We start from the raw sequence: 23,345 nt of genomic DNA on the forward strand, positions 1-23,345 counted from the left end.
GGACCCCCCTTTTCCCCAGTAGCCATGGACCTCACTCCATCTTGAAAATGCTTATGGGAGTATGGGATCTGGAGTGTGTTCGAAACTGATGAGATAAAGAAAAACAACTATAAAACTTTATGCTATAAACACTTGTGAGGCTAGTATTACATACAGCACAGTGAACCTTATATATATAAATCCATGAGCTGCTAATTCATTGAACAGTTAATTGCTCTTTAGTTCCTGACTTTTTTTAAAGCAAATATGTTAATGCTAGCCATTCATTTAAGTCAAAGAAAAGCGTAACTGTTGTTCTTCAAATGTATTTTATACTTGTGATATGATATCAGTATCTGGGCATACAGCTTTGCTCTGAATGCTTTTGGGTATGTACTCTATGGTTAATGTTCCGTGGCTTGCTGTATGTTTCATACTCATTCTTCTGTTGAGCTTAAGCATGATGAATATGTTTTTGTAGGCAATTTAATGAATTGCTTAAAATAGGAAGTGCCCTTGATTTACCTGCTGTATCATAGAAAGTGGGGAGTAATTATTTAAATTTACCTTCAATTTATAGGCTTTTGCTTCATTTTACTGAGATTGACTTCTTTTGTGATGGCTAAAGTACTCTTAATGAATTGATTTTGGTGAGATTATTGTAATACTTGCTGAGTCCATTGTTTATAATAGATATAATTTCATTGACGATGCTTTCTGAGCTCCTGCAGTTGCAATAGGAATAAGCTTTAAACTAACAAGACATTGATGAACCATAGAATGTGCTGCTGCTGAACTCAATTGTTTCCCAGGACTTAGTTTGATTTGGGTGGTAGAAAGAAAGCAAAAGGTAGGAGGTAAAGGGTGAGGAAAAATGGCATGAGAGTCAGTGGAGCCTACAGACAAAATAGAAGCTTGTTATCTCTGAACATGACAGGAAGACATTATTAAGTCAGTTTTTGTTGAGAAGTGATGGCTTGCATGTACATTCATGCTAAGACCAAGTGAGACATGAAATAAATTTTGTAACCTCAAAACCTCCATGTAATTGTCACTTCAGATGATGCAACAACTTTCGTCTGCATTGTAGTTGGGTCCAAGATCACGGATAGATGGCCATTTTGAAGACATTCCCTCCCAACAGGTTGTTCAGCATCCCTCTGGGTGCTACTGCCCCCAGCTCTCCTGGTTGCCAGGGCTGTGTGTGTTTTCCTCCACCTGGGCATCCCCTGCTTTGGGGCTTTAGATTAGCCAGAGCAGCTGGGCTGGATAAGGAGCCACCTTTTGCTTGAAGCAAGTTGGAAAGTGCGAATAGAAACTAATTCAATTGCATTTTAATAAGGGTGGAAAACCCTCGCAGAACTGCAGTGAATGACCAGCCAAATGGTACCTGTCAGAATTCAATTTGTTCGCGGTCCTTATGGATGAAGAGAGTCTGAAATGAAACGAAATGGCTGGGTTTACCCAAAACAAGTATTAGAGCTCCCATAAAAATGCTTTCATGAACGGTTTGTTTTTTAAGGGTAATCTGCATGATGTGGGCAGTGACGAGCAACTCTGGGTACTAACCCCTCAGTCAGCACAACCAGAGCTGTCTTTGTCTTTGGACTTCACGTAATCTCAAGTACATGTGTTCCCTGGTCTCTGACAATGGTAGTAAGAGTATATGTAACCATATAAATTAACTGTAAAAAATATTCTATTTAGGTGATTTAGACTGTTTGCAAGTAAAATCACTCCAGTAATTGAACTCAGTATATTAGGGTCATGTATAAGAATAAGATTAGTCATGTATAAGAATAAGATTTTTCTGGTATTTGGGGAAATATATTTAAATTTATAGTTCTATTTTTCATTTTATGAATTAAATTAAGCCTGGAATATTGCGAGGTAGATCTGTAATTCAATGTATTTATATTCAGTGCGTGGTAAGAATCCACTGACCAAACTGTCGGTGGGTTTTAATGATGCTAAGGTTGGATACAGTATTTTAGAGTTTTAACAGAGTTTAGCGGAATAAAAAGATCGCCCTATTTTTAATATATGTGAGTTCTTTTTCTAGGTGGGAAAATAACCCTTGGACTGCATGTTCAGTATCCTGTGGAGGTGGCATTCAGAGGAGAAGTTTTGTGTGTGTAGAGGAGACAATTCATGGAGAGATACTGCAAGTGGAAGAGTGGAAATGCATGTACGCCCCTAAGCCCAAAGTCATTCAAACCTGCAATCTCTTTGATTGTCCTAAATGGGTGGCGATGGAATGGTCTCAAGTAAGTTTGAAAAGTAGTTTGGAGCTTTATTCCTGTTTTCTAAAGAAAACCTCTAGTCTTGTGTTATTTCTGAGCACAGGGCTGTTAAAAAAAATATACCCCTGCAGGCGTAGTTCATAGTACTTACTAGCAGAAGTTCACGCAAAATAATTTGGCCTGATAATCAAAATGTTAACATGTCTTTGTGGAGAAAAATGCATATAGAATTATTTATGCCTGTTGAATTCCTCCTTTACATGGCGGAGAAATTAGAGCCAGAGGTCAGGCCCCTTTGCAATTAGGTCGTTTGTCTCTCAGTTCTTGAAAAATGTAATATTCCACTGCATATAATAGCTAAAGGCGTGTCTGTCTAGGGGCTGACATGTCTGCAAGTCTGATTTTTCCAGCATTCTTACCTTTCATTATAGTAACAAGAACACGAAGCCAACTTATCTTGGCTGTGGTTATCTGATACAGTCAGATAGCTCAGCACTTCTATCATTCCTTAGTTCATCCAAATGACATCACTGATATACAGTAAAGAAACTGTTCTTGCAGCACGTCTGACCCAGCTGTAACTGCAAATGACCACTGAGAGCACATTCTCAGTACACAGCCACCTCTGTTTCAGACTGTTGCCAATCAGATAAGCTTAACAGAACCCTGAGAAATCACTTCTTCTCCCAAAACTTAGACATTTTTTCCAGCATCAACCTTTTCTTCATTCACCTAGCAATGCAGGGAAAAATTCATACGTCTCTGATACCTGACTGATTGTGGAAAAACTTCAGCGAACAAATCATCGGTACTTCTAACCTGCTTTTTTAACAGTATTTGTAAATAGAATAAAGAAGAGCGAGTGTGAGGGGGTTGTTTTGTGTCCTGCAGTGCACAGTGACCTGCGGCCGAGGCCTGCGCTACCGAGTGGTGCTGTGCATCGACCACCGCGGGCAACACGTCGGTGGCTGTAATCCACAACTGAAACTGCACATAAAAGAAGAGTGCATCGTGCCAATACCATGTTACAAGCCAAAAGGTAACTGGAATTTTGTCTGGGTCTGTTACTATTTTACATTTTTGTTAAGAGAATTAAGAGCCCCTGGTAACCTTTTTCAGAAATGCCAGAAGCTGGAATTTACTAGGACTTATTTCAGTCTTGGCAGAACCAAGCATTTTAATTATTGGTGCTAGGAAATGTGCCCTGCTGGTATTTTTTTGCTGATAATGTGGCCAGACTGTCATGAGGTGAACATACTAACTAAATCTATACAGCCTTGTCAAATTGAGAAAACCAGAATTAATGAGTTCAACATGTGCAGGATAAGTTGTTCAATAATACTTGAAATGGGAATGATAGACCATTTGTATCACCTGGGATCTTGTTCATTTGCATCTCATTAAATGTCTCAGCGTTCTCAGTGGGCCTCGTCAGTTCATGAAGTTATAATTAAACTGGTTTCTGTGCCTCTCCTCCAATTCTGCACATTTACATCGTTGTTACGGGCCTTTTAAATTGACGAATGTTCTCTGAAAGAATAGCTAAGGTTTAAAACAGTAGGTGGAAATTAAACAGGATTAATTAAACCCGAATCCCAATATTATCTGTGAAAATTTTCTGATGAAGCCAGTCGATCTGGAGAGCAATGTGTACATTTGCTATGCTCTGGCTTCATTTTCAGCTATAAACTTAAATAATAATGATAATCCGTTGCACCGAGATATAAGCTACAATCTACTAGACACTGCCTGCATTTGGGTAAGATGGGAGAAGTAAAAGATTAATCAGGAACAGAAATGAAACAGGATTGGAAATTGGATTACTGGTACCCTCTAAGTAAAAAGGGCTGTCAGAATGGAGCTTAAATGTCGCGAAGAAATTTTCTAGTAAATTGTGGTTTATTATCCAGTGTATCTTTATTCAAAAGCATTAGATCAATAAGCTATGTAAAGTGCTAAGGTGTATAATGCTAACATTTACATATTGCTTTGATTTTGGAGGAATAACTGAACCTATTTTTGTTTCCTCAATCAGAAAAGAATCCTGTGGAAGCAAAATTGCCGTGGTTTAAACAGGCACATGAAATGGAAGAGACAAGAACAGTCTCAGAAGAGCCAACGTAAGTACATTGTCTTTTACAATGAAGAAATATTTTCGGCATATTTCGCAGATCCTCTGGAATGAAGTTGCTGTGCGGTTTGCTTTGACAGTTGGCCCTCCCTGGGTGATGGGTTGGGTTGTGAGCTGTTCCTAATTTTACATCTCAAGAGCTTTGCTTCTGGAGCTCCTGTTCTGGATGACACAGAGCTACTCTATTATAACGGCCCTGTATCATTCAAGCAACTCAAAGGGATCTTAATTTAGCTTAATTAAGCCCTGATTAATGCATGTGGAAACATTTCAGCAGTTGTAAATGAAGTAAACTCAGTTTTATCCCAGTCTTTGCTGTTACCTCAGGAATGTAGTGATTGTATTAAAAATTAAGAGGTACTTTGTAGGGTTGCCAGGATTTCCTTGGGGGGTGAGACCAGCATATAAAGAAAGTGAGAAAAACCTGCTGATCTCTGAGCTTAGCTGAATCTACGGGGAAAAGTTGTGACATTTTACACGTGTGCATGTGAAATAACATCTGGATTTTGCGAGTCCCCTTGAAAGCTGATGGGGGCTAGCCTCACAACATTTAAGTCCTGGGGATGAAAGTAAACTTGAATCCAGCTGCACTTGTTCCTGTCCCTTGTATGTCACGGCATCTACACAATTGCTTGTATCTCCTGTGTATGTTTCATGTATATGTTTAATATATTCAATATATAGTGTGTAGCTTTCTAGAAAGTAGTAACTTTCTATAAGTTTTTCTTGAGAGATCTTGGACATTATTGTGTTGTGCTTAGCTAATTTGTAGCAATGTTAGTTTAAAATAATTTGGACGAGTTTGCCGAAGTTACTTTGGATTTATATTGCTTGGAGAGCAGAGTATGCCCCATAACTTCTTATTTTTCTTCCTCCATCTAGCTATTCCTGATTTTTGGCAGGCATGCACCAACAGGTGTGATCACGAGTAATAAAATCTTTACACCTGCACTGACTCACAGAAGGAAACCCTTGCCAAACAGGTGTTTGCATACTTATGGTGACTGTACTTTTAACTTTTCACTGCTCCAGCCTCTCAAGTCAAGTGTCAACCTACTGTGAGCAGTTATTTCACTCTCCAAATTGGTGGCCCTGGATTCAGGCAGGGTAGTAGCAAAGATATAAAAATAGTATGGTTGTCAAAGGGGGTGATGCAATCAAATGTGCATGTTGAATGTCAGCATATCAGAATGAAGGTATGTGAGGCCTCCTCTAAAGGTGTTTCAGCATGATGCTGTAAAAAAAATGATCTCTAGCAATACAAAATCATGTTGTGGCCACTGTGAGCTGATGTGGTCTCTAGGTTTTTAGGATTCTTCAGCAGCAGACTGACAGAACAAGCAGACGGCAGAAACACAGCACGCTGGTTCAGAGTGTATTTAGACCATAATAGAGCTGAGCCAAAAACTGTGTAATGGATTCCCTTATACCTTGTCCTTACAAAGCAAGCAGTTATTCCTGTCTCCCTAGACATGACCGATGTATTCCATCACAGCCTCGCAGTGTGTGTGCAGCCCTGTGTTTGCGTTCTCAGTGCATGTCCTGTCCCAGCTGTGCCACTTCCTGGATCTTTTTTTCTTTTTCGCTTACTCTGGAGACCTGGATGTTCTTCATTTTCATCCATGGTTCTAATCCTGTCCTGGGATTCCTTCCCTCGCATTTTCCAGAAGCATCTTCTACTAAGTCTAAAAGGTTTCTCCAGCCACTTCTTGCTGCTGACTCTCCTCTGCCATCCTCTTTACGGAGGTGCTGTGTTTCCTAGTCTGCTACTCTGGGCTCTAATGTTGCAGCCAAATTCCCCTTTGATTTCTTTTCACTTGTCTTCTGCTGTCACCTGCTCTTACATTATTCCTCTAGGGAAGGTAGTAGGTAAGAAGAAATGAGAAATAACTGATGTCTGACTCCATCCCTTTTTGCAGATTGCCTGTTGGTCATGTGGGTAGTGGTTTGGAAACAGAGCAATTTCTCACTAGCTGCTCTAAATCTCATGCCCTAACTGCTCCTGTGTTTCAGCTGGAGTGAGGCTTTTGGGTCAGGGTTTAGGATTAAAAAAAAACCCTGTAACAATAGGTTGTTATTTCTTCCAGTGTAAATTATAACAAGATTTTGCTCTGGTTTAAATCTGTTTAATTTTTTTTCCTGTAATTTACACAGTGCACAGTGATAACTCCTAGCCCACCTCTGACTAGCAGGGGGCTCATGATTTCCTTGGTAAAATGCCATAACTTCTAATTTTAGTTATTCTCTTGTCATCCAAACTTAAACCGCAATGTGAAGTCCCAGCTTCTAGACCATCCTTTTATTAAAACTGTCTATGCTTTCGTGTGATGTTTTAGTTGATAATGAATAAGAGAATAATGGCAGCTGTGTTTTAGAACCCACAAATGATGGATATGCCAAAAGCAGCTTGTGAAAGATAAATAGTTCTGCTGCTGTGGTCTACCACGGCTGGTGTCCTGAATTTGCATAGAGGGGGAACGTTCAAAAGCTTCTTTTTTTGTGCTATTAGCAAAATAAAAAATGACTGCCCTTAAAGTGAGGCCAAGAAAAATGTAAGCCTGACCTTTTTAGTTTTTAGTTGTGGAATGTGATGACAGTTGAAACCAATCATTATTTTAAATGTTCTTCCCTCGAGCCTTCTTAGTTACAGTGGGATTCGCAGAGAAACTCCGGCAAGGCTTTTGCATCCTTTTTATTAATTGTAAGTTAAAGAAATAGACACCTCAGCTGCCTTTCTCTGTCACGGCTTAGGACAAAACTAAAATGCTTTCAAAAGCTGATATATTTTTTCAGCAACCTGAGCTAAAATGTAATCGCTGGCTTTGCGGGGTTGCACTTGCTGAATGCGAAACGTGGTGTCTGTCACAAAGGTTGCTGCTCATTGCGTTTGAGTCATTTGCACAGAAACGTCCCCATTGCTGCTTCTCTGAAAGTGGGCTGGTGGTTTCGTCCAACACGTTACACTAGAGATCGATAAAGCCTGGCAGCGCTGTTCTGTTTGAAGCAGGCAAGAGTGGCGCTTCAGGAGGGTGGGCTGCCGATGGCGTGGAAGTTCTGCCCCAGCAAGCAGCCAACGTTTTAGATGCTTCTGCAAAGTTTTATCCAGGCCCCTTGGCGCTGGAGGGTTGGACTGGAAATATCACAAGAGCAGCCTTTTTTTCAGGATTTAGGCATTTCCTGTCTTAACTGAAAGCAAGAACTGCAGGCATGAGGAAAAGAATAAAGAAGAATATTAGGAGACAGCAAGTTTTCCAAGTCTTTGGACAGCTGCGGGAGGCTGCGCTGAGTTCGGTTTTCAGTTCAGAGATGATTTGGTTCACAGAATCACAGAATCACAGTATCGACTGGGCTGGAAAAGACCTCAGAGATCATCCAGTCCAACCCTTCGTCCAACTCTAGTCCGTTTATTAAATCATGGCACTAAGTGCCATGTCAAATCTGAGTTTAAAAACCTCCAGGGACGGCGAGTCCACCATCTCCCTGGGCAGCCATTCCAATGCCTGACCACTCTCTCTGTAAAGATTCTTTCTAATTATCCAGCCTAAATTTCCCCTGGCAGAGTTGAAGCCCATGGCCCCTTGTCCTATTGCTGATGCCTGGGAGAAGAGACCAATCCCCACCTGGCTATAACTTCCCTTCAGGTAGTTATAGAGGGTGATGAGGTTGGGTTGGGCTGTTCTCTCCCAGTTTTATCATCTGTAGTTGAGGTCACTGCTTCATTTTCCAGATCATCCTACACTGGCTTTTTCAGAGTGTGCCAGGTGAACGCACATTTCCCTTAGTGATAAACTGGTAACGCTGCAGCATGGACATACTTTCCACTGCGTATAAGCGTGTACGTCATTTATAACTGTGCACATTTTTATAGGAGAATTTGATTTCTACATTGCACTGATAAGAATGACTGTACAAAAAGGCTGATTGTGAAAAGTTGTGCTCAGACTTGCATTTTTCCATTCTTTTCTTTTTTTTTTAATCAGAAGAGGAGTCTCATCTATTAACCTAAAGGTCTCCGAAAATTTTCAGAGTTACCACCATCCTATCCATTCCGTTATAAATTCTTGATACTCTGCAAGGCATCATAATACAAGTGCTTTTATGCTTAATCCTGACTTGAGACCACTCTGAGTGTGTGCCCATCGGGGGCAAAGTGAATTTGCTTCAGGGCAGTACTGTGTCTAAAGCATCACCAGGTGTGTGATGCGAATGTCACTAAGTAAATATGTACGTATCTTCGGAGGCTGATGGAGTTTGCTTTAATGATCTGTCAAAGGCTTTGTTTGTACATACATTAAATACAGAATAAAAATTTAAAAAATCATCTGCGTGAACTCAAACTTCAGATATGGTGCCAACATCTGGAGCTTTCTCACTGTCCGGTCAGTTCCCTGCTCTAATTTTGTATTAGCAGCCTCCATTGGCTTCTGTTGAAGGTAATTAAAGGGTGACTTTAACATGGTCATCCTTTGCAAGGTACTATAATTTAGGATTTCAATAGCTAATTGGTCACGTGACTAGTTTAGCCAATGCCAAGGTAGAATAAAAAGTATTTGGGGTCATTTTTTTCATCTTGCACTTCACTGAAAAATACCAGACACCAATATTCAACAGGAAAACCTCAATTATAATATAGACTTGCTATAAGTCAAAGAAAAAATGCTTAGAATTTTCTGAGTTTCTTTAGAAATCGATGGGTTGCTGAATGAAAGGATTGCTGTGGTTCGAAATTTCCTTTATACAGAATTTCAGAAGAATGCATCACACATTATTTTTGGAATGTTTTAATGCACTCAGCTAACAATACACAAAGCTGACACTAATTTCTGGTATCCTGCTATCATATTTTTACCAAAAAAAGTTATTTGCTTTCAGACTGTAAACTGTTAGGTGCGGTCAGAACACCAACCAACTCTTTTCAACTATAAATGTCCATCAATTTTACGTTTTCCAATTAGGTACATAACTACGAATGGACTTATACTTTTTTTCACTCAGAAGGAGAGGAAAGGCATAATTTTGTTAAGCCTATGCACAGTGGCCTTGGTCCAATAAAGCACTTAAACACAAGTTTAACTCTGGACACATTATAGTCCTGTTGACTTCAAAGAACTGCTAATATGCCTAAAGTGAGGCACACGCTGAAGCTTTTTGTTGGAGGAGGGTGATTTGGCCATGGCTGCCCTGGGGAGCTGGCATGGCTGTCTTTGAAAAGACTGTGAGATCCGATGTTTCAGGGTTAAGCTGCATTTATCTGCTGGGTAAGCGAAAACCTGCCTTTGCAGCTCCTCCAGTTTCTGTTCAGTTACAATTTGTTATCAACAACATGTGGGCATTGACCCCTGCCAGCCGTGCTGTTGGACTGGATGGGCTGTTGGGTTGCACCAGTATGGCATTTACTCCAATTTTATCCCTGCAGGACACAACCATCGAAAAGTGTTTCGATAACACTTTTCTACTAAAAATCATTCTGGTGAGCTTTGACATCTTTATTCATCTTCCTAGTAGAGTTGTAAAGGTATTTCATCAACACTTCCCTAAAGAGTAGCCAGTTACCTTGTAACCTCCATAGGAAAGGGGAATAGTCTTTTCCACAGGAGACTGTCCTGGGGTCTGTCCCACATACAGCTTGAGTGACTCCCCAAGGCCTGACTTAGAGTCTCCTTATGGGTTACCCACTCATCTGGTCTTTCTTCTATTTGATTCTTCCTCTGTATATACTGGCAAGAAGTCATTGGCTCAAGATGATAAACTGTCCACAGAATCAACCGCATGGTGTTGACATTTTTCTATGCTCACTGTGTATGCAGAGTGTAAATACTGATTTCTGTCTTGCACAACTGGTCTTATATTGGTAAGGGCAGTTTTTCTGCTGTAAAAGGAAGATAATTCTTAATCAAAGATCAGGAGAAAATCTTGGAATCTTAATTTGGATTTTTCCTTCCAGAATATGTTGGTCAAATACATACTCCTGCATGTCCCATTTGTGTTTTGATCATCAGCTGCATTTGGATGTATAATAAAGAGCAACTGCAACCTTTCAAAAAAATGACACATGAAACTCTGTATTTGATTTCTTATAAATTGTACCCAAGAGCCACTCAGGATGACTTTATTAATGAAATTCAGCCCCTTGGCTCTAGTGCCATTTTGAAAATTACTATCAGATATTAACGTGACCCTCAAAGCCAGAGACTATTATACACTAAAACCTCCTTTTGCTCAGTAAATTCATGATCTGTGAAATAAGATTTTACTATAGCTCATCGGAAGCATAAATGCTTTCTAATAAAAATGATGGATTATAGACTGAGCTGGTTAGACCTCTTTATTGAAGACGAGAGCCTTCTTACAAGGTGAAGCCTGAACAGCAGCCTGCGGTGGTGTGCACAGGAGACAGCGAGGTTTGAAAAGTGCTTGTCTTGTGCTTGGTTGCTGATTATTAGTATGACATAAAGTGCTGGCCTTTCTCAGATTTAAGCAGACTGTAAATATACTTTGGGCATAAGTCTACATACCTAGGGGGCTATTTTATATTGTGTAGGTAGGTCTTCATGAAGTTTCTCCTTTTTTGCCACTGAGGGACTTTGAGAAAATATTTAGGTGATGTCCTTTTTCCCCTGAAAAGGATACAGCTTTCCCTGTTCCTCATGATGCTTTCTCCTCTTTTCCTACATCTTTTTGTTTGTGAATTTTGAGAAATTGTCTGGGATAGGGGGCAAGTGAAAGACTTAAGACATTTGATTATGCATTCTATTTAAGTATCAAACAGTGTTATGTGTTGTCTGCTTTGTGTGCAAACACACGTTTACGTGTTTTAGCTACGTTTATCTGTGCACAAAGAGGCACAAATACATGGAATAAAATGACAGTGTTTCTACTGCGCTGTGATTCATTGCAGGTTTATTCCTGAACCCTGGTCTCCATGCAGTGCCACGTGTGGCAACGGCGTCCAGGTGCGAGATGTGAAGTGCCGAATTCTTCTCGCATTCACTCAGACTGAGGTTGAACTGCCTGAGGAGGAATGTGAAGATGTGAAGCCACCAACAGAACGAGTCTGTCACCAGGCGTCCTGTGACAGCGATCCTGTCCCCATCGCACCAGAGTTTTCACGCGCTGAAGATGGCAGTGTGATTTACGACTGGGAATATATTGGTTTTACTCCTTGTTCAGCCACATGTCTTGGAGGTACATTTATTTAGTTACTCATCCTGAGGTGCAAGAATATGGTATTGCTTGACAGTGCTGGGTCTTCTGTTAGTGTTACCCTAAGTTATTAATATTTATATTGATCTGTAGGGAAACATGCAGCTTCAAGTTTTAACAACTTTTCCTAGGTTATGCATAGAGTATTTCAAACCACTTTGTTTCCTTTATATCCTGTGTTCAAACATTGACTTTATTTGGTTAAGTAAGGTGCAAGAAGTTGTTGATACAGCAACTTGCTTTAGTCTTGTTGCTGCAGAAGTCTTGGCTGCCAGGCAGCTGGTGGTGCCAACATGTTTAATCCCTCAGTGATGGGCATGTTAGATGACCTTTCTTTTCCTAGGAACTGAAAGTGTGTAGTTTGGAGTTAAAATTCCCATGTTAATTATTCCTTATCTTTCCAAATGCTGCCATATTCTGCAGTACAGTAGGGATGTAAAGTTGTAATTAGGCAGACTTGTTTTCTGTCTGACTGTCACGAAGATCAAACAGGAGTTTGTTTAGGTCTCGGTATGGTATATCACTCTATAGGAACTCTGTGCCATACATCTGTCTGCAAGTAGTTACGCACATTCCTTTTTGGATGTAATTGAATCTCCCTGTCGTCCTAAGTACATGTTACTAGACAAGGCTGCTGGTGTTGCCACTGCACACTGTGCTTTGGGACCAAACACAAGTGAGTTATGAAGTGTTAAGGGGAGGCAGTGGAATTGTGAACACACCTATATATGACAGGACTGATGACATCAGTGGGAAGTGAAGACAGTTGTACCCATAGAAGAAATAAAAAATATAGCAAAAGGAGAACAGAAACAATCAGAAGCAGAAAAGCAGTCCAGAGCTCAGGGAAAGCTGCCTCCTCTGAACTATACACCAGTTCAGAGCTCGGAGACGGGAGTTGGGAGGGATGCCCTAGAATGCCATCGGTTGGGTGGTAAGTGGCTGATAAGTGCCTCCTTTTTCATTTATTACTGCTGTTCGCTCGTGAGGTTGATCCATGGGAACAGAAACACTTGTGATCACAAAAGCTGATGCATCCCATTCCCTCCATTGTCGTCAGTGGGCATTTTCACTGGTAAGGTAGAAGGGGTTGTAGTCCAAGTATATACATATAAAAATGACATGGTACTGACAGCTATTGTGACTGAGTGTCTATTTCTTCATTTTAATGAGAGTATTGTTTTTAGAGATAAGGAAATGGTACTCTAAAGCAGAAACAATGCTTTCGTTACTACTGAATTTGTAGTTCTCTTTTTCATAGCACAACTGATTTTTGAAATGTACAATCATTTCACTGCTGTCTTAAACTCACCCTGCTACATACAGCTTTTTAGCCAACACCTTTGTCAGACGTGTTCCAAAACTCACAAGTTTTTGAATTTTGAGGACATCAGCAGACATCTAGTCTGAAATAATCTCTAGGCTCTACCTGCTATTGTGTTTGTGCAGGTTTGTGTTGTTTGCATCTTCACATGTTCAGTTTGTCCATGCAAAAACATTCGCATAAAAACTTGCAGCTGGAGTGCAAGGGACCAGTAATTTAAGGAGCCTGTACTGAAGACATTAGTTTCATTTACTGGCATGAAGGAACTTCAAAATGACTGATGAGCAGAATCCCATGTTCCTGAGGGAGCGGGGTGCGAGTCCTGTTGTCTTCAGGCCCTTCCATGAATTTGTGAAGTTGCCTGACCCAGAATTGTCCATTGAGTGTTCATGGTAATCAAACCATTAGTTTGAAACGCAATAGAAATGATCCATTGAAAGAAGTTTGAAAGAAAAGATCTGGTTGTGTTCTTGAGAATTCTGTGGTATCACTGGTACTATGTCTAGACATTTTTCTCATGTGATGCTCCTGGGAAATGTGGGAAGTTGTCAGGATATTTTATCAATGAACAGCTTCAGAAGTCCCTGTGCTGTTATGGTATTTAGGTAGCAGTGATTTTTTCCTTCTATCAGTTCTGGTCTTCTTGCTGCTTGGCAGAGGATTTCAAACAGACCAAAAATTACCTGCCGATAGTTTTAAGGGAACCAGACATCTCTTCTGTTTCCAACTCATTGCAATGTACTGACTAATGATCTCACTGTCTACTATTTTTTCCATTGTGTAGTTCAAAGGAGCCGATCCATTTCTGCTGAGTTTTATGTTCAAATCTCATTTCAATTAGATGAACTCTTTCATTACAAGAAATAAATGTTGTCTGAGTTCGCAATATCCCAGTGTAATGTAAATTATATTAGGTATTTTTCTCTACTATGTATGTATCTAGCAGTGGCTATTAAAATAAATACCTCTGGATTTCTGCATCCTCGGGACTCCCTCCCTCCGTTTCCTAGTGCTCAGCTCTCTCTGGATGACGGAAATGTCTGCAGGTCTAGGTAGGCTGGAAGCTTTATAGCCACTGTTTGAGCAGGGACTAAATCTCTGTTTCAGCACTTGTCACTCACACCTTTTTTTTTTAAATCCTAATACAGACTAGACTTTTAATTCAAGCTCTCCTCTGGTCCCTCTCCAAAGCAGATGTAAAAATGCACATGGAAACATTGTTTTTTGAGTTATTGGAGTTGCAGAGATAGAGCAATCTGCAAGGCATTATCAAACATAATCTTTGCTTCCCAGTTCATCATATGCAGCAAGTTCTAGAGCATTAGCAACAGGAGTCTTTGGCCATTTTTGTGTGTTTCTGCACCAAATCTGCGTGGCTTGTAAGGCAGAATATTGGGTGCCATAAATCTTGCTGCTTTTGAGGACTGCTACGTTGTGCTACGTCTGTTAGTGCAGCTAATGCTACTTTCATCAATCTTTCCATGGATCCAATAAAAGTTGTCCAGGCTAATTGAGTCAGATGTCCCCTTTAACATCCATAGGGAAGTCCATAACAACTGTGGAAGCTAAAGATCTATTTTGTCTTCAGTGACTGAAAGAACCCCCAAGTGAAAATAATCCGACTGTGTGCTGGGGGATATTGGGTTTTGTCCTTATTTTCCCACAATGTTTGTGCTTTGGTGGTTTTGTTCGATTTTGCAATCTGAAGAACTTTTGCACTGATGCGAGAGCCCCCAACATAAGTATTTTCATAATATTGTCAGTGAGAAGTGATAGTTATTATCAGAATAAATTGTATACCTGATGAGAAGAAATGTCTATCTTGTAATCTGTAGTATTTCTTTAATATTGTCAATCATTTAACTACTCTGCAATATTTTTAAGGGATGTTTTCCATTTTAAAAAAAAAGATAATTTAATATTTTCTGGGTCCCTCTTTAAAAATACTTAATTTCAAGAGACAGATTTTGGTATTTCAGTGTAATCAGTATTATTTCTATTCTATATGCTTCAAAAATTATTATTCAGGCCTCCCAAAGTCATTATGTTGGCTTAAAAATAATGAGATTAAATAATACATATGTTATGCGCTTCCTGTTGTTTTCTCTGTAGTCTGTGGCTTTGGAAGCTTTAGGGTGCAGTCAAGTTGTGTTTTCAGGCTTTTGTCTGCACCATAATGCCTAAAAGTTTGCTAGTTTATTTATAAGAAACCTGAGATTCTTAGAAAACCAATGGGTTCTAGCCAAATTTAAGGACTCTTAAGAAAAACAACGAGCATTCTGAGACTCACATATGAAGTTGAGAGCATTCGCAATAGTGTTGTAGGCAATTTGGTAACTGGTTGCTCCTATGACTGGTTCCAGTAACTGCAGACACCGTTTGCTCTTTTACAGAAGGAATATAAATAACATTGCCAGTGTCAGTAGATTTACAGAGGCTCAAGCATGTGTAGGACTTGGCATTTCTTCTGAGTTATTTTCAGCTGATAGTACATCATTTTAAGCACTCACCAACAGAGAGTATCTGGTAGAAATAAGCGACTGTCCTTCATCTTCCAGGTAGAAAGAATAGATCCACCCTCCCACCATCCGCACGACAACTTTCCACCCCCATTTTTCTTGTGCTCTAAAAAGGACAGAAACGAAATTCTGGCCTTTATTTCAAGTATTCTGATCTTTTAACACAGCTTCATGCCATGTGTGTTTCACTGCACAGAAAAGCTCGTAAAAAAATGTAAATGTATGTGGTTTGAATGCTGGGTTAAAATAGAAAATATTCTATTTCACTGAATAGTAGGATAATTACTACAATAGTGCATCAGATTACTGTAAAAATACTTAGTGCTCCCTGCTGCATACATAATGTTTTAGTTAAATTATCTACTATGTTTATATTATAAGCCAAGAAAGTAATACATATAAAACTTTGCTTGTTTGAATAATAGATTTTTCCATTTTCCAATTGACATAGCATAAGAAATTTACCAGTGATTGAAATTTCCAACTAATGTAAAATTATAATTGGGGGTGAGAAATCTGGTTAATTGTCAAGACCTTTTGACAGTTAATGGATGCAGCATTTGCTTGAACTTAAGTGTGTGTTTGATTGATCAATCAAATCGAGTCCTTGAACTGAGAACCAAGGCACAGGAATGGGGTGCGTGGCATGTTAACCACTCTTTAATATCTGTTTTGTACTTATCCATCAAAATGGTACCATTTTTCCTTCAATAAGGAATCAGTTTGTGCCCTGTAGTGAAGTCAAATGAAAGATCCACCACACGGTGACGTTTGCTCCTGGTGACACCATTGAGCTGGGTGGGTCCTGCTGCACGGCAGAGGGGCTTTCATGACCTCCAGGTGGCAAGTTGCAGTCCAAACCTGTCACCCGGTTATGACATGCCTTTTGTTCATTTGCCTGGCCAATTTAGCTTTTATAACACTGGGATAAAATGTTCCCATGGGATTATTGCTGACTTAGATGGTCTGGAAGGAATCTCATTTCGTTCCCCTCCTTTGTGTGAGGTATTAAGGAGATGTTACTTATGACAACCTGTTTCAGAGCAACTTCACCTCCGAGGGTGGTTTTCCCACAGGAACACAGTGAGGCCAGCAAAACTGAGGACTGGTAACATTGGGTAGATTTTGACTTAAAAGAGAGATTATATGGATGCTTGATACGGGCTTGATTACTTGTCTCCTAACGTCATTCTGTTTCTGACAGAAGACACTTTCTAAATCTTGATTTCTCTCCTGTAGACAGATGTGCATTTCCTATGCAAAGGGACAGGGAAGCTGCTCCTGTTAAGCATGTGGGGACCAAATGGACAGAAAATGTTTGATTTCCTTGGTTGTCAGTCTGGAGTAAAATACTAGAGTTCTAGAAACCATATTTCTTTACTGGTTTGTCTTTTTTGCGGGGGCATTTTAATGTCTGCATTACAGTATTGGTATTTTCTGTTAAAGGAGTCTTCTCAGCCCTACTAGTAAAATATGTTTTACTCAATGCATGTAATTATCAATATTTTGATATAAGAGAGCTGAATAGGTTGTCAGTCATATTTAAGGTCCAGTCTTCCATAAGAATTCATCACTTTGTAGATGTAGCCAAAACATTTATTTAACAAAGTCTTTCTGAGCTGGAAAGGAGCCCCAGAGGGGATCTAGAGGTGGACCCAGAGAGCCTGAAAGAAATGGGAATCTATGTTGTTGTGAAAATCGCTGCTGGTCTGTTCCTGCTGAAGCATCTGAAATAGAGATTGGCATGGAATGAAACTTTCCGTGTAGGATATTTCATTGAGCCCACTGAACTCAGAATGGCTAAAGAGCAACGGGGCCAAGAAACCAATCGTCATGCATGGTTGACTCAGATGCAGGAATATTGGTAGTAGCCTTTGTGTAACAATAGTGGTGATGTTTTGAAGTAATCTCATAGGGGATACCCTGACGTGGTAGGTAAAGGTTTCTAGTTAAAAATGAAGGTCCCTTTGAAACATTAGAAATTGTCATAAAGAAAACATTACCTGCTGCTGAGAGCAAATTTGTATCCTTACAAGGTCACGGGAGATAAATGGAAGGTGGGATTTAAATTCCTTAAAATGTGACTCTTCAAAAGCCATTCTTACCTGGAAGCAACAAAATAGGTATTTTATTATTTCAGTGCTTTTTAGTTCTATAGCATTATGATTATTAGAATTGCTTATACAGAGCATCCCAGCTATACAGAATCCCCCAAGTACCTCACAAACAATCATGTCTTTCATGTGCGTGCAAGTGAGCTTTGAAATGGAGCAAGGATTTCATACTAAAAATATGAGACATCAAATTGGATAATTACATAGGTTTAAAAATAAAAGTAGTTCACAAGATGTGTATTTGCTAAGCTGACTTATTCTAAAGCAAACTTATATTACGTTTCATTCTGACTCATAGAAATGTGAGTATTGGTAATCTTTCACGCTTCAGTAATAAGATCCAGGTAGCAAGAGCTGCAGATCAGAAAGTGCCAAGAATGGTCACAAGTGAGGAAAACTCAAGGCTGGGTCAGATTTGCTGCCTTCAGCAAAACTGTTGCACCTCTTGGCCCCTATGAGAAAGGTTCTATGTTTAGTCAGCCATTCTCCTGATGATAGTTTTGCAAGTTTTCTGCATTTTTTAAGTTACATTTTTCTTCAGAACTTTGGCTCCTTGATGTGAAGGTGAGAATCACTTTTACCCTGATTTTGGCAATGAAGCCAGTAGTTGGCTTGGGACCATTACAGAACCAGGCAGACTTAGCAGCTGATGTTGGACAGAGCAGCTGATTTTCTGTGGGTTTTCAGAGAGGTAGAATGTCAAATGAAGCATTTAAATATCATGGAAGTGCTAGGTATAACTCACAAATATCTTTCGAGCATTAAATACATAAACTACCTCCGTCTTCCTTTTGAGATGTTACTTTAAAGCCTTCTATCTAATTCAGTGTTTGGAGACTTTTCATCGAGCATTATTCCAGAGTAGGCGGTGCAGAAATTTCTTCCACATTCAGCATTTCATGAGTGTTTTCCTTTTTAATTCAGGAACACAAGAAGCCATTGCAATGTGTCTGCACGTAGAGACGAAACAAGCCAGCAATGAAACCCTGTGTGACAGTTCCAAGAGGCCTCCGCCAATGAGTCGTGCTTGCAATATGAAGCTTTGCCCTCCGAGGTACACTGTAATAATGAAATCAGGTTGTGGCAAGGAAATGGTTAATGTGACTTAAACAAACATTGGCTTTGTCAGGAACTTGCAGGGCTGTGGTGTTGCTCTGGGATGAAATTTCACTACTTCTGTCTTTAACAAGGTTTTGGGGTTGGGTGTGTTTTTTTGGTCTTCTTCACTCCTTTTCCATTCTTCACATCTCACTAATAAAATAAGGAACATTTTCTGAAATAGATCTCTTCTGTGTAGATATTTGCCAGAGTTGGAAAAACAGCCTTAACTCTTAAATGGTACAAGGAAAATTTTAAGGCAATTTCACAAAAAGAACCAGAGAATATTTACTTTCTATCCATACTGAACAGGAAAAAAAAAAAGGTGAAATTATGATTTGAAGTTATTTTAATTTCATGCTTCTTTAGTAGCTCCACATAGTCCTTATGGCTTCTTATGTTTATTTAGAGATCCTGGAAAAAGAACAAAAGCAGTTCCAATGCAAGAAAACCTGGCTAATTTGGTCACTTGAAAGGGCCATATGTGAAATTTTGACATGTGCTGCCTTATTTACCCACTTCTGATCTCTGACATCCCTGATCCCTTTGCATATTGTTTCTACATGTTTGCAGAAACCTCCTCTTGCAAAATGCAGGGAAGAAGTTAACAGGAACAGGATGTTTTATAGAAAACTTATACACATTTAAAGGAAGTTTGGTAAATGTAAGAAAGGGTCTGTTTAGATATTTACATTTATAAATGTAAACGGCAGCAGGTTGCCAACAGGCTGGTTTTTTTTTCTTAAGGAGCATTGTGGAAGTAAATGCCGGAGTTGAATTTGTCTGCAAATGGCTCTTCATTTACTGTTAGTAACTTCTGCATCTCCTTGTTACCTGTAGGTTTATAGATCTAGTTTATAATCTTGCATTACAGCCACACCGAAGGGATGTTTTAGCCATGTCTCAATAACTGTGCCTCCGGTTCTGTTTTGCTTGGGTCTGTTTGGGTACAATTGCTCCTTCCCCATTCTCAAGTGCGTTGCTAAAATGTGGCCTTGGGGCCGTGTTGTTGGAACAGGTGGCAAAGTGGCCCCTGGCGACGCTGCTCAGCCACGTGCGGGGTGGGGATCCAGACGCGAGACGTGTTCTGCCAGCAGCCGGGAGGGTCGGCGGCCGCTGAAGACGACTGCAAAGACAAAAAGCCGCATTCCTTACAAGCTTGTAACCAGATTGATTGTCCCCCCGTTTGGCACGTTGAGGAATGGCAGCAGGTATGACTGGCTCACAGCAATAGTTGAAACGTGTTCCTCTGGCTAGGTGCGTGCAGTTCTCTAACCAGAATCACGTGGAACGTAGCTCCTAAACTTTGGTATGTGTTTCAACTGCCTTCATTAGAACAAACTAGCCCAGGGTCAAAAATACTACTTTTGACTACTGTGCCAATGGCATGACGAGTTGGAAAGTCCTTTTTAAGATTTCAGAAGTCTGGATACCAATTACTCCAGACATGACCTCTCTTTCTATGCTCTGAAAATGCAATAACCTGCTTTTGGAAATGTTGCTTCATTTTTATTTATTTTTTTATTTTGTCTCAAGGACAAAGTTTTCTAAACTCCCACCAGGTATTTTAACTTATGTGAGACAGGCAGATCTATGTGTAAGATGCATGTTTTTCTCTAAGATTTCTACTACTTAATTGTGTTCAAGCGGTGTGCCTTTTTGACTTAGTAGCTAGGTTCTCATCATATAATATACTGAATATTTTAGAAGAAAATTTTTCTATGTGCTGCTTGCTTTTAATTAAAAGTAGATGTCATTTTTCAAGAGAGTGTATTTGGCAAGGGCAGGGCTTACGATATTTGTGTAAAATGAGTGTAATGGGTGAGCACAGATGTCCATGCAGGTGTACATGCTGTGTTCTCTTCTTCTCCTCAGTGTTCACGTACTTGCGGAGGGGGGATTCAGACCCGCAAGGTGTACTGCAGGCAGCTGCTGACAGATGGGAGTTTCCTGAAACACTCCGATGACACCTGCCAGGGACCTAAATTGCCAACTAGTAAATCTTGTGCAAAAGTTGATTGTCCTCCTCAGCTGGTTGTAGGAGAATGGTCCAAGGTAAGCAGCCCCCAACAAGGGTGAACCAAAACCTTCCATGGCAGCATGAGCTTTAAAGATTTCTGCTTGGGTGAATAAGATGTTTGGAGAAATAGATTCACAGGGTAGCTGGAGGTTTCGCAAGGCACGTGTCTGGACTAAATTGTCCCTGCCTGCAGCCAGACCCATCACACCTCCCTTCCTATGCTGTGTTTCAGTGGCTGAAGGACGGGCTGTAATGCATTGCATGCATTCTATCAGACATGTTTACCTATCAGTTATTTCAGAGTATGGCTTCCAAAAAGCAAAACTTTCCCTTATTCTGCAATATGTCCTCCTTTCCCATTTAATGCAAGCTTGCCACCACTCCATGGTCAAAAAAGATTTGTAAAAGTGAATTTAGAAGCAGCAGTTAAAAATTCATGCAATACAAACTGGGAGAGAGGCACAGAATGTGCCAAATTTCTTCTCTTAGGTAGTAGATCTCATTGCTCTGTTCTGCTCATGGCTGGACTAAAGAAATACTCTCATGTTGTTTTAATTGTTCCTGAGTTGTCTGTCTTGTATTCTCATTGCCTGGAAAAACGGAGAAAGTTTAATGTCTGGATGACACAAGGATTCATATGAACTAGAACATATGCACTCTCTCCCAGAAGTAAAACAAGCAAACAGACTAGTTTAAAATTATGACATGTGGCCTGGGACACCACGTTTAGTTTGCCTGCATCCTTCCCTTCACAGTGCTCAGTGAGCTGCGGTGTTGGAATCCAGAGAAGGAAACTTGCCTGCCAAAGCCTTACTGCAAAGGGCCAGTATGTCACAGTCAATGGATCCATGTGTAGTGGTCTGACTCCTTCACTGCTTGTAAGGTCCTGTCAGATGAATGCCTGCAACAGTAAGTATGGTACTGGATGTAGTTTCTTGCTGATTTGGAATGATCTATTTATAAAGAAAAATCTCTACACAGGTTAATTCACTCATCTCACTATACTTTTACTATGTTACTAATCTGGCATAAACTGAGTGTCATAATCACTAGACCAATAATAACAGGATTATTTAAAAATGTTTTTCTGCCAGTCAGAAATAAAGGTTATGATCTTCAGAAGTAGTTTTTGAATACATGTTAGTGGTACATACCTCTCACCCACATACGTACCTACATTTGATCTGATTTTTCCTTTATCCCTTACACCAGGGGTGTCAAACTCGTGTTCGCCGGGGACCACATCAGCCTTGCAGTGGCCTTCAAAGGGCTGAACATAATTTTAGGATACAGTATACTAAAATTTTAGGATAAAGTATCCTAAAATTAGGTTCAGCCCTTTGAAGGCTACCGCAAGGCTGATATGGTCCTCAATGAACATGAGTTTGATACCCCTGCCTTATCCTATCCCAATGGAGGGAGAAAAAATATCCATAAACTGTATATAAATTCCAGAGGACGTTAGAAAAGATAGAAATCCAGTTCTGGCTCATCTTTTCACTGTACTTTTATATTACAGTGGACATTTCACTTAGCATGGTGGAATTCAAAACCAGAAGCTCTGTGCCAGTGATAACTTTAGGTATAATTTCTATCTTTCCTTGTAGAAATGAGAATTAAGGTCTCTTGAGCTTTCCAGGAAGTGATGACAGTGCAGACACTCTTCAAAAAATCCAGCGTATTATTACTGTCAATATAAAAATCTTTTCAGAAATATTGTCTATAGAAACCGCACAATTTAGGCACAATCAGGTTATGATACTGATGGTAGCAGCACTAATTGCGTATGTAAAACACCAATGAAAATACCTTACTGATCGAGACTATGTTCAATTACATACAGTAGTTTAGAACAGGCAGTTCTAAGTGCAGGTTCCTTATGCCTGAACCTGTGCTCTCCTTCCTTTTTATAAAGCAGAATATTAGTTTGTAGATTTGGGGACCAGAACACTGAAAAGAAAGGAAAAAAGGAGATTTTGTAGTTTTGAGATGGAGGAAAACCAAAAGCCTTTATGAGTGGCCTGGGTTCGGTCACAGATCACAGAGGCAGACATGTTTTGACCCAATCCATAGTGCTGTCAAGAATTAACTACTTTACATGTTTTGAAGCTTTGCTTTAGAAATTATGCATAAAACAAAATAAGAAATAGAATAATTACTGATTCATACATAATATGAAACTTCTTTTCCTGGCCTGTGTTTCAGATTAACATGCCAAAATCCTGAGGTTCAAAACTCCACTTAAATAAAGCCCTGCGGACTTTCAGGAATGTCCTTGGCATAAGGTTTAATAAAATATTTTTTAGCTGCATATCTATCTGAATTTAATTAATCGTGGATAGTTGAATGGCAGTGTAGCTGCTTCACAAATTGCTTAGCACAGACTGATATTAAAGTTACATTGTCAGCTTCCACCACGGTGCCAAGAAAGCGGGGCAGGGGAGCACAGAGGGAATTCAGTTGTACCAAATGGGTGCAGATCAAAGTCACCAGAGAGAATCACTGTCCTCTCCATCTCCACAAGCACTTGGAAAACAGGGGAACCCCTGGGTCTGCCTGGGGATTCCCCAGCTGTGGAGGGGCCCTTGCCCTTGGGAGAGAAGCTTCTGAATGTGCCTCCTCCAGGCTCAGATGAGCTCCTTCTTTTTTACTGCCTCTTGATAGTGCTGAGGCTTTTTAGACTCAACCTTTTACCCTGGGACTAGTGATTGTAG

General features: G+C 40.0%; 1 protein-coding gene across 1 annotated transcript in view; it reads left to right on the plus strand.

Moving 5' to 3' along the window:
- The window catches only part of ADAMTSL3 (ADAMTS like 3), a gene marked incomplete at both ends in the record, with an annotated part of 176,040 nt that overhangs the window by 123,988 nt on the left and 28,707 nt on the right, over positions 1 to 23,345 (plus strand). The window contains 8 exons of the mRNA XM_080351451.1: positions 2,042 to 2,246; positions 3,114 to 3,261; positions 4,258 to 4,342; positions 11,252 to 11,538; positions 18,438 to 18,567; positions 19,630 to 19,822; positions 20,487 to 20,666; positions 21,387 to 21,540. Coding sequence (XP_080207577.1) covers positions 2,042 to 2,246; positions 3,114 to 3,261; positions 4,258 to 4,342; positions 11,252 to 11,538; positions 18,438 to 18,567; positions 19,630 to 19,822; positions 20,487 to 20,666; positions 21,387 to 21,540 — 1,382 coding nt within the window. The remainder of the gene's footprint in view (positions 1 to 2,041; positions 2,247 to 3,113; positions 3,262 to 4,257; positions 4,343 to 11,251; positions 11,539 to 18,437; positions 18,568 to 19,629; positions 19,823 to 20,486; positions 20,667 to 21,386; positions 21,541 to 23,345) is intronic.

Source organism: Nesoenas mayeri (assembly GCF_963082525.1).
Source record: "Nesoenas mayeri genome assembly, chromosome: 11".
NCBI classification, from domain to species: Eukaryota; Metazoa; Chordata; class Aves; order Columbiformes; family Columbidae; genus Nesoenas; species Nesoenas mayeri.